This window comes from Protomyctophum bolini, assembly GCF_963924005.1.
Source record: "Protomyctophum bolini genome assembly, chromosome: 8".
NCBI lineage: Eukaryota > Metazoa > Chordata > Actinopteri > Myctophiformes > Myctophidae > Protomyctophum > Protomyctophum bolini.
In genome coordinates, this window is record NC_137869.1 from 10,931,500 (window position 1) to 10,944,077 (window position 12,578).

At 43.0% G+C, this 12,578-nt stretch overlaps 1 protein-coding gene across 3 annotated transcripts in view; it reads left to right on the forward strand.

Moving 5' to 3' along the window:
• Positions 1-12,578, forward strand: part of pde4ba (phosphodiesterase 4B, cAMP-specific a) — a 171,025-nt gene that overhangs the window by 137,446 nt on the left and 21,001 nt on the right. For all 3 annotated transcript variants that reach the window (XM_080770937.1, XM_080770938.1, XM_080770939.1), the window contains one exon: positions 9,412-9,524. In XM_080770937.1, coding sequence (XP_080627063.1) covers positions 9,412-9,524 — 113 coding nt within the window. The remainder of the gene's footprint in view (positions 1-9,411; positions 9,525-12,578) is intronic.

Consider the following 12,578-nt stretch of genomic DNA (forward strand, 5'->3'; position numbering starts at 1 on the left):
ACATTCGTGTCCACTCTGATACATGTGTGTGCTGAATCTGTTGATATCCATTATCCAGCGCTAGGTCACGTTTCACATTTCCCCTGCCCTTGTAGTCTCGTGTGGAGGCTACTTGAGCAGAGGCAGAGCTGCATGTGGCCCTGCATAACAATGCTGAAATCTAACATTTTATAGCCACATGACAATAAAACGCATGAAGCATAGCTCAGGTTGGGATGATCTCCGAAAACAAAGGCAATGACGGGAGGAGTTGAGTGTACATTTAGCAAAACGCTGCTCAATTGCAATACAGTACAAATACAGCACGCCAAACACGAGCAGACAAAACAGGCGAGCAACAAACGACATTCATGTCCATGTTCTATTATATCCATTATCCAGCTATATATAGGCTAACGTATTTTGGCACAGACAACAGCCCCATTTCTTTTTTTATTACAACTACAACCTTGCATGTTCAATGTTACATTTTCAAAGGACCACATAAATTCCATTCTGATACACCCACACGTATGTGGGTCATAGTATTTCAGCATTATCAAGCATTAATTAACTGGATGAAGATTTTAGCTAAGGTAAAAGGATTAAGATTTTTCTCAATAATGTTAATAGAAATGCTTCCCTATGTGAAGATGGGTCCAGAAAGGACATGGTCCTGCCCTGTAAGTCATAAACAAGCCCCAGTGCCAGCCAGTAGAGATCTATACCCACAGGCAGAGACATAACCCTGGCATACTGCCCATGGCCAGGAGAGCCCCAGAGGCACTTTGGTTGTTGACTTTGTCAAATGTGCTATCCTCGGGTTCTCAACATCTTTGGCTGGGGACCCCCGGAAATGCTTTGGCCATGTCTCGCGGATCTTCTTTCATATTCAAATGGTATAATAGAGCCATATCAGAGCGTTTCCTCAAACTAAGTAACAGTATTAATTTTGTTTTATTAGTTGTATCATGATACATGATCTATCATGGCTGCAGTACAGGATGGTAGTTTCTGTAGCAAAGTTATTTATGCTTCTGCTCTAGTTATAATATAAGAATATTATTCTGGCCTTGTACAGTGAAGGCATATTTTACTGTGCTTATCAGTTGGTTTACAATCAGCTAGTTACATTTAGCTTCTTAAAACTAATGGGATTTATCATAAATCAAGTATGCCTTGATGCAACCACAATTGAGGTTGAAAATTAAATAGTCCTTCTTTGGATGATGGATTTCATATAAGTGAATATTTGTATGTCTTTAAATCGTCTGATGAAGGATAAAGGATGATAAAGGATAGGCAAAGAACAAGCATTGTGCATTATAGCCTATTCCTTTTTTCGGTCATTGATTGTGTTGTGCGAGTTGTTTGGATGTGTACATCATACAGTATGATGCTTTCTCTTTGTATGCGCACACAATGTTGTGTTTTGTCTATGGTTCATTGTAAAGTAAATATAAACCCATCATCATCATCATCAAGAGTGTATGTTGCATACTGTGTCTGATGTGTTGATACCACTGTGGCATCACACTGCACTTTATACAAGAGTTCAACCTGTCAACCTGTCAACACTGTTAACTGCAAGAATATGGCTCTAAAGATTGGGCCTGAGAGGTAGTACATACGTATAGTAGCACCATACACATCCAACCCAAAATGAGTATTGACAAATGTATTTGTCAGTTCTCCTCCTTGAATGAAAGACAGGTATTCCAGATAAGGGAAGGACAAAATGGATTTGAAATAAAGGTGGTTGCACACTGGACGCGTTTTTCGGAAAATCGATGGAGAAACACCGCTAAAAATCTGAAAAACGCGCTCTGTGTGCAGGGACCTTTACATTTAATAAATGTGACAGACTGTAAAAAATGCCACAGCACTGTTCAGGTGACAATCTGTCACTTGTGACAACTGAAGAGTTGTCACAAAATACTGTACATGGCATGTGTACAGCTGTTTCAAATTGACACGATTCCGCTCCCTTTTTCTTTTTTCCTTTGCTTCCTTTTTCATCTTGTGGTAACTGACTCCATGCCGGGTTTTAGCTCTGGCCTGCCGCACAGAGAGCAGGTTCAGAAAACTGGAAGCATACACTCTGCAAGTATTTGAATTATGCCATTGACGTCAGCACAGTCATAAAGTAGACGGCTGAAGTATTCCCTCGCCAGCAGGCCTGTTCAGCCCGGCACAGATGGATTGAAGCGCTCGCTGCTTCACAGACAAACCCTTTTGTTTGGGTATTTGGGAAGCATTTGAGCCCCGTCTCCGCCTGTCTTTATGGGGCAGGAAAGGAAAGCTGCCTTTTCAAAATGTTTGCCAGCGCTACAATAAAGAGGCCTACTTCAGTACTCCTCTGATTACTGTCCAAACAAAAGAATAAAAAAAAAAGGTATTCGCTTCCTTGCTTTTAATCTGGGCCCTACCAGGAAGATGCATCAGAATAATGTTGGCAACAATGACAGAGCAGATTGTTTTGGTTGTTATTTTAATACGTTTCATTTATGTATTATTGCATTGTTCTACAGTATGCAGTCTGGGGTGCATGCGCACATTCTCACAGGCGCACGCGTGCGTGTTCGCGACATGCACTCTAACAGAGACTTAAGCATACACTAGTTTCCCGTACAACAGTGTCTCGCGTGAGCTTGTGGGTCGACTATTCTTGGCTAAAAGAGGCATGACGGTTGAGGTCATGTGATGTGGTCTCACTCTCAGCTGGTCTTCTTATGTTGCAGGAGACGCTGATCCTCCGACGCACGCAAAGCCCTTCGTCATTGCACCCTTAGCCCCTCTCCTCACGCCACTCATCTTCCCCGGCCAGCGCTGGCCTGGCCACATGTCATGGCATATGCCATATGCACTGAAAAATATGACATTATACGATGGCAAAACAATCACGTTTCCTTGACTACAGTGTAAGTTCGTGGGCGCAAGCCACTGGGTTTTAAATCAAACATCAAAGGAACAGGTGTAGATTATGACACATGGACTGAGCTAATACTGCCTTGTGCTGGTCCAATGCCTGCGTACTGAGTTTATTTCCTGAGGATTCTTTCTGGCTTAAGCCTCTGCAAGTTGCTCCATTTTCAGAGCAGTAGTATAGTGGGAGTAACTTGGCAGTGTATTTTACAGTATGCGTCTGGGACAATTAGGCTCTGAAAAAAGTAGTGGCTTAATGGAAACATCTGCCTAAATCATCAATCACGCTGTTCTAATAGGGTGGCGCATCTTAAATCTTTACTAATTAACTTTCTTTGTGACACCAATACTGTTCAGATTTAGCGGGGTTGCTTATGCGCTCGCCTCGGGTCAATCTGTTCGCCTGTGTGTCTTGAGATTCTTCATGGGGAGTTGTATGTTACCGAACTGGATGGGTAACCAAACATCAATAAGTTATTTTTTTCTTTTTTTTTAGATTTGTTTTTGGCTTTTCTGCCTTTATTAATAGATACAAGTGAAGAATGACAGGAAAGAGTGAGGGAGAGACATATAGCAAAGGTCGTCATGAACAGGACTCGAACACACAACGCGCTGTCAAGCCAGAGCCTATATGTGGCATGCGCCTGGACCACTAGGCCAGCGGGCGCCCACCCACCTAGAATGTTAACGTTTCCTTAACCCTGTATTCCTTCTGTATTGCGATATATATCTCACTGGTTCTTAAAATGAGGTACTGGGACCCTCCATTTTCAGGTCAGCAGAATAGTGGGAGAACTCCTGGTATTTGAATTGCATAGCAGACGTTAAGTCCACATGCTGTATGTATGTGTTTACACGTATCTGACAGTGTGATAAAATCTGTTCTGGAAGCAGTTGATGGAACCGAATTCCTCAATGTTTTGGATCCGGTTTCTCCGATTCTGGATCCCAACCCTACATGTAAATGCTAATGCTATCATAGGTCTCATCAACGTGACACCTGACCATGCAGTCAAATCCATCCCTTGACCTGACGGTACTTCACCACTAGTTTGACTTCTACTACTCTGACTATGGCTAGTATACTTTTCCGGAAAGAATACACCCCCAAAAACATCAGCACGTTTGGTTAGTTTGGATTACATAACCCGTCTGATCCATGCTAATAACCACAGGGGGCAAATCTCAGTCACTATGACAATGAAGTTCATACAGAACTGTCGGTATACTGCTGCACAACATGGCAGAGTTCACCCCAGGTAACATACTGTAGTAGACAAAGCCTAGTCTGTGTGTGTCTGTGTGTGTGTGTGTGTGTGTGTGTGTGTGTGTGTGTGTGTGTGTGTGTGTGTGTGTGTGTGTGTGTGTGTGTGTGTGTGTGTGTGTGTGTGTGTGTGTGTGTGTGTGTGTGTGTGTGTGTGTGAGATAGTAGTATATAGTTTTAATAAGTATTCTAGGAGTTTATGCAGGAAAGGTGAGAGAGAGTGAAAGTCAAGGTCAGTCCAGTACTGTACTCGTAGGAAGAACCCAGGCGGACTGGGGTGAGACAAACTGTTCTGTTGATGTCTCACAATTTTATCATTATTTCATTACAGAGAGAGAACATGACACAGAGACCAAACAGAGTGAAGCAGAGTGAGAGAACAGAGACACAGAGACCAAACAGAGTGAAGCAGAGTGAGAGAACAGAGACACAGAGACCAAACAGAGTGAGAGAACAGAGACACAGAGACCAAACAGAGTGAAGCAGAGTGAGAGAACAGAGACACAGAGACCAAACAGAGTGAAGCAGAGTGAGAGAACAGAGACCAAACAGAGTGAAGCTGAGAGAGAGAGAACATGACACAGAGACCAAACAAGCAAAATGCGCATGAGAGCGAGCGCGAGAGAAGAGATAAAGTTTGGTCTATCTCTGAAACAGCTGACATCGGCCCCTCTGATGTCAAGATCGTCCTTGAGCTCGGTCGGATATTCAGTGCACGTCAGCCTCACATGCATACATCTGTGTGTGTGTGTGTGTGTGTGTGTGTGTGTGTGTGTGTGTGTGTGTGTGTGTGCGTGTGTGTGTGTGCGTGTGTGTGTGTGTGTGTGCGTGCGTGCGTGCGCGCGCGCGCGTGCGTGCGCGCAATCTTGCGTGCAAAGGGAAACCACCCAATTCATATAAAGTATTTGAAGCCATGCATGCTAAGACCAAATTTCAGACCCACGTCCTGATGTGTGGTATTGATTTATTGGAAAACATGACAAGATATGGTTCATATTTTGCACCAATTAAGCAGTGGTTGCGTTTCTGAGGCAACCAGGCTTCATGCTCTCATGATGTCTGTCACGTTATAAACTCCCCATCTCCCCAAGTTTCGGGAAATCTTGAGCAAAACTTATATTTTCACAATTGGTTTAGGCGTACCCCCCCCCCTTATTTCCATAGACTTTGCAAGTGTTACCTACCCTCAGGGAGGTGTTGCGTGCCATTGCAGAAATTCATTACAAGTGCCAGCAACTTCCCATTGGGTCCCATTGTAAATTCAAAAGGTATGTGTGGCTTGCTGTTGAAAGCTCAGTGAACACAGTGTGAAGATGTCCTAACGGACATGTTAATATAGATATAGACATGCAGTACATACACATACAGTACACACAGTGCTTTTGTTGATAGCCTTGTTATTAGAAATAGTTAACACTATAAATACAAGCCATGCAGCCATGGTTCAACTTAGGCTACATTGTAGGCCTACATATTTATTTTATTCATGCAGGGCAAATTCCACAAAAAACACTACTACTGTATAGCTAAATCCACTATCGACATCATTCCAAGCATTCCAATTGCCAGTGCTCGTGTGGTGACCTTTAAGAATGTTGTAGATGTGTGTGCTTTTAAAGGCCTTTTAGTATTGCATTGGTCTGCCTGATTGGTTTTACATTAGTAAGTACTTAAACTGTAAGTAGAGATTCATATGGTGTTGGATTCTTTATGGTGGGTCTGGGCAAAGAAGAAAACTTACATTGGACCGGAGTGAAATTAAAATGAATAATCAGCATTGAAGATGTCTGGCTCTTAATTTAGAAATGGGTTGTGTGGCTTGTCGCGTGTTACATCTAGCATTCCATCACGATGAAGCTGTTTTTCACTGTCCCTCATCATTCACATTTCACAACCGCAGATCGGCGCAATCATCATCCCATCAAATTGAGTATTTGTCTGCAGCCGGCCTCCTTGTAAATCAGATGAAGGAACTGTAAACAAAACACAGACTCATAAAGATGATGTCATGTCTTAGCATCTACACAGAACACTCGGAGTTAAATGAACTCGGAGTGTTTTGTGTGTAATTGATGATGCAATAATGGCATGGCAGACACGTGGGGGCCCCTGGTGTGAGCTGAAGTCCATGCCTGACACAGGAGAATGTGGCAAACCGCGCTCGCCATCCCTGTCGTGCGTTAGCAAGTGTGTTATGCAACGCCGCCAGCTGTGCCAGATCAGGTTTTTTGTTTTGTTTTGTTGTTGTTCCTTGTGAAGCGGTGATGCGACTGAAAGAGCCGCTTCCTGGATAGCGGTCTTGGCACAGCCTTAGTCGTGCGCCTACGTCATAGTTTGTGTGGTTTTGATATGTGGTCAGTTTATGCCAGTTCACTGGAAACGTGGCACGTCACCTCGCCTGAATCCACAAAATGTAGATGCAGTCTGGTCACGAAATGAGAAGCAGAAATGTTTTGTGAACTCGAATCCTATCCTGTCCTTGGAGGGCTCCCTACATCAGTGGTTGTCAAACCTTTTATTTGAAGGACCCCCTGTTTGGTATGCATTATATAGGCCACAGACCCCTATAACTCTTGAGAGTGTACAATGGACCCATTTGTACACTCTCTGAGTTACAGACATGTCATTTTCTATTTGGAAACTATCAATCATTTAGCTGGGGACCGCCAGGAACCCTCTTAAGGTCCCCCTGGGGTCCCCAGGAACCCAATTTAAGAATCACTGAGCTGACTGACTGGCAGTCTGGCTGGCTATATATCTATGAGAGGAAGATTACACTGGAAGTCTGATAGAAAGGTCTTTTTGTCTCCAAATCTCTGGTGTCTTTAGGACATCATTTTGCTTTTCTGAACTCCCTGCTCCCACGCGTCTCCCATTGCATCACAACACATGCAGGAAATTGCCTATGCCCCCATGAGATGATGATAGCCATACAACCGTTAAATACACAAATATGGAAACAAACCAGAAGGTTAGTTTTAGGTAAACTAAAACTCAAACGCAAATTATAGAAAACAATTTCTATAGTTTTTGTCTTTTTCAAAGATATTTGAAAATAATAAATAGCAGGTCTCGCGATGCCACCCATTTTTAACTTGTAGATCGGCTATTTTTGCTACTTTTCTGGTCTTGTTGAATCTTCCCCCAACGAATTCATGATGCAATTAAAAAACAAAACTAAAACTAAGCCTTTTTTCAAAAGTAAAACTAAACTAAACGAGCAAACCAACTTTAAAAACAAATTAAAACTGAACTGAAAGTTAAAAAACGAAATAAGAGGTAGAGCCGAAGAGAGATGGAGACAGAGAGATTTGACATCATATTTGTACTGTCCCCACCCAGCTGTCTGTACAGTATAAGCTGTTGGAGCTTACACATCTGTGTGTCCAACAGTCCAAGTGTGTCTGAGTACAGTATGAACGTACCCGTTCATACTGTGTTTGGGTGTATCAGCACATTTAATGACACATTGCTTTAATGCAAGTATTTTGATGTGTGTGCGCGTGCGTGCATGCGTGTTTCCTGCCTGACCCTGTGGCCCAGATATGTCTGGGCTGTGATCAGAGTGGCCCTTGTGTCAGGGTGGAGAGGCGGTGGAAATCCCCTGTTGTGTCTTTGTGTGTGTGTGCGTCCGTGTGCGTGCGTGCGTCCGTGTGTGTCTTGGCTGGAGTTTAGGTTCAGTACTGTTTCTCCAGTCCCAGTCTATACCAGTAAGGGCTAGTGTCACTCAAGACTCTTCATGTCCACCTGTTCTTAAGGTTTGTGTGTTTTAAATACATCAATTGGCTAAGTGAGAGAAAAATAGAATATATACTGTATGCATCCATGATGCATAGTGCACAGAACAGGTAACTCGGCCACACGTGTTTCATCAGTCAGTCAGAACCGGCGGCACACCGACTAGCTGGTTTTGCAGCCTAGGTGCACAGACGGTTGAGCTAACCGTCCAGGCCACATGCATTGTGTTTTTAATAATTGCTCAATAATGTACTGTGATTCTAGAGGTGAAGTGTGAGGACACAAGCACAGTAGAATTCCAAGCCTCTAACTGCAAGTTTGGTTTGGGTGTCTGACCTGTTCGTTGCCCGGCTCCTCCTGACTTTCATGTTGAAGTGTCCTTGAGCAGGATGCCAATATGCCTGATTTATACTTATAAACACCTGCCAGTGTTTCGTGCTGTTCACAACTAGTGTTCTAGCGCACAACTAAGTGCACATAGTTAAAGCACTTTGTATGAAGGCACTATAGTAATGCAGAACATTTATTGTCTGAGAGGGTGTGCTCCATTTGCTATACGAGAACTCATGTAGGAGAATCTATTTCAAACATAAGCACTACTCATCTCTTTGCACTTATGTGCTCTTCAACATCAAGGGAGTTAGGCATATTGGGAGAAATATGTTGAATAACCATTATGCCAATGACTAAATCCCTCTCGGCACACACACAGGTATATACTCACGCATGCACGCAGCCACGCACTCCTCCGGAGCAGGAGAGGGTTGGGGGCAGAATTCCAGGTGTCTCTCATGTTTGCTAGTGCAAACAGGCAGATGTCTTTGATGGTAAGGAGATCAGAGTTGGGCTACATTCTACGCGGCCACGCTAAGGTCGCCACAGCGCAAACCATGCTGCCATGTTATGCTCTGCAGCTAGGAGACCTAGAATACACACAGCACAGTGGCAGGCGGCACAGAGGACAAAGGACAGCCTGTGCGTGCGTGCCGCGTGCATGCGTGCGTATAGTAGAATTTGAAATATAGACATTATGAGTACAATTATCTTGGTCCTCATAAGAGAAATGGTATCTTTAAGAAGTGTAGACATTAAGACATTAATAGGTTTTGTTTACCATATGTTTGTGTGTGTGTGTGTGTGTGTGTGTGTGTGTGTGTGTGTGTGTGTGTGTGTGTGTGTGTGTGTGTGTGTGTGTGTGTGTGTGTGTGTGTGTGTGTGTGTGTGTGTGTGTGTGTTTGTGTTTGTGTTTGTGTTTGGGGTCTAGTTCTAGATGTGAATAGCCTGACGTTTGCTAGGGAGTCTTATTTCCTTTGGGGTAGATGCGATATACAGGCAGGGTGATATGCCATGTAGATGCAGGGTGATATACAGAGACTTAAATGAGAGAGAGTGAGACGTCTTTAGCCTTAGTGCTTCCTCTGACTTCCACCAAACACCATGCAGCACGGCTCTGTGTCCTGCGGTCTGACCGGCCATGTGTCTGTGTTCTGTCTGCCTGTTGTCAGATGAGGCGTACCAGAAGCTGGCCACGGAGACCATGGAGGAGCTGGACTGGTGTCTGGACCAGCTGGAGACCATCCAGACCTACCGCTCTGTCAGTGACATGGCCTCCAACAAGGTAGGCAACAACCACTTGTCACACTTCCTGTTTTAGCCACATGAACCCCATAAGCTTGTAGGACCCTTGGGGGACCCCAGTCAACTAAGTAGAAATGAGTATGGTTTTACCATCTTTGTATTTGTATTTCTTAAAAGCTGGGTTCCTCAATATCTGTAGCACAACTGACAAGAGTCCTTGTGGTTCTAAATGTTTTCCTGATGAATGGCATGTACCTGCTATTTTAATCAGTAGTTTGGGCGTTAATAACAACATGGTGAACTATGCAGCACTGTTATTGTGTATCTGTTGCCATTTGTCGAGTCAGTTTCAGCTTGACGTAGAAACGGCACAATCTAATCTCTGTGGAGATATTATGGCATTAAGCAGCTGGTTTGTAGTGACATTAAGCTGTTAGGTGTCATAATAACAGTTGTTTTTATGGATGGACCGGTTCAGTGATCCATCATCTTGTCAGCATTCTCTCAACATGCCATAATTATTGATTTGTCTCATGCACAATAACTAGCAACTGTGGGACTAAGACCATTTGCAGAGTGAGCTAAGAGAGGAAGAGGCCAAATATTCAAAAAATTAAGTGTCAAAAATAAGAAAGACAAATTATTTATCTTGCTTTTATTAAAAAACTGTTTAAGGGCCCCAGATGGAGGTCTCTGTCCTGTTAATTAGTACACTCTGATATCCAGGACGGAGATTAATGATATCAAAACCAATCGTCATCGAAAATGACGATCGGTTTAGCGAGACCAAAAATCTTAAAACGTTAATACCTTGCGATCTAAATCATGCCGTTTAATTCTAAGAAAAGATCATATGTTAGACGGCCCCCTGCTGTCCAGTCGCTAGTAGTGGTAGATTTAATCATACCTCCCGCCGTTAGAGTGTTTTGGCTACATTTAGCTGCTACACCCACATCCAGGATAACATCCGGTCCGTCGGTAAAAGTGCTCCGATGCTATAAATCGCTGGGCACATTTATTTAATAACCCCGGGCAATTAAGGTGTTAATTTTCTGTTTGTGCGTGTAGAGACAGGGGAGGGGGGTCTTGCAGACCCCTGGGCTATGTGACTCTCTTCCCGTCTACTTCCTGATCTCCTGCTCTTTCCCCAGACGACAATAGATATCCCATCATGCTGCTTGCCACAGTTAACATACACGCGCACGTACACACACACACACACACACACACACACACACACACACACACACACACACACACACACACACACACACACACACACACACAGGGGACAGGATTGGGATTTTCCCAGCACACACTTTTGAACTGACGTGATTGTAGTACAACTGAATCACTGAATAAACAGACAGACACACACAGAATGGCTCATATATTATTACAGACAGACAGACAGACAGACAATTTCCTTGCTGACACAGTACAGAACATGCAGGCAAGTAGATGTAGTCAGTTATTGTGTCTGTGTCCATTGGGGAATTTACTGACGTCAGGATAAAAATAAAAAAAAACAGGAAAACCTATGACAACACTTGTGGTCAAGCATTGTGAGCGTGATTAATAATTTTTCATAGACAATATTTCACATCAAACGATTAATTTGGAGATGTCTCAATTCAGACAGGTTGATACTTTTATCTGCAGTTAAATTTTTTACCTTTTTGCCTCTTAATATTAGCTTTTTGTGTGGATGTACTCATGACACAAATGACAGTTTAAATTAATGTGAATTAATCACATGAAATAATCGGCTGTAGAACCCCAGGTTGATATTGCATGCAGCTAGTGAGTGGATATATTTTATTCTGGCTACAAGATCTGCAGACAGTTGCTAAAATGTGTATTCTAGGTATAATAGCTCATTGTTTTAATAGCTCATTGTTTTCTTTGCACTCTATATATTTGACCATTTAATTGTCATTTTTGAGGGGCGCTAGCAAGTGATCTTGCACTTTGAAAATCACTCTGGATGAATACCTACATTGTAGGACCTTTATTCTTTCATATAGCTAGATGAGGAGCTCTTGCTAGAAGGTTTGACATTGAAATGGGTGGACCTGCATGGATTTTGACTGGAAACGTTCATTATATACAAAACAAATGACTACTTGCTGCTGCTGAAGTTTTCTTTGTTCTCTGAAAAGTAAAGTCTAGCTCAGACCAAAGATTTGCGACGCATTGTGAGCTTGCAGATCTGCTATTTTCTGCACATTACGACGGCGTATGAGGGAATATACATTTTAAGCGTTAGAACGTTGTCGAGAAAAATGGCAGTGGTCTTTATTAACCTTGATATATTCATACATATATACATACTGTAATGTATCTTTGAGCGATAGCCAGGCAGGTGTATAGTGGGTCACAATACGTAACCCATAATCTGAGGCTAAAATAGCCGAGACCATCCAAGGTCCTTGTTTGTGGGCGAGGAGGCGTTCGTGCATAATTTGTGACCAATGCATGTTTTCACTACATCCAAAGGTGGTTCAAGGTGTTCTCTATTGTTATGTATTGTGTACAGGTACAGTACATAAGAGTGGAAATTATTTTGTTTTCAATCTGTGAAATTCCATCTGTCCCCATGTCTTGTTTGTACAGTAAATCTAAGCATTGCACAACTGGTTCTAAACTAATGATCAGGACTCTTTCAGGACTTTATTTTTTATTTTTTATCCCACGATTTTGTAACCCATTTTTCACCCCTGTGTCAATTATCTAATGTGATCCTGGGCTCTACACACCCTCCACCAACCTAGTCCCCATATGTGAGGGACATGGGGAGAGCAACGGACTTGAACTCATGCTTCCTTCATGCCTGAGTGTCCAAGTTGCTCCTTTACACCTGACAGGGGGGAGTTTCCCTGGTTGGACGTAGCGCGTGGAAGGAACACATTATTCCAACCAGTTCCTTTCCCCAGACTCATTTATTGTTAAAGAAAACACATCAACTTGTACAAGGGGCTGCTTCCCTAACTGCTGGGCACATTTAGGATGGAAAGACTATCATTCACGCTGTGACAAGCACGTGAAACTTGAGCCTCCATCACGGGTGGTGAAATACTAGGAGCTCCACACT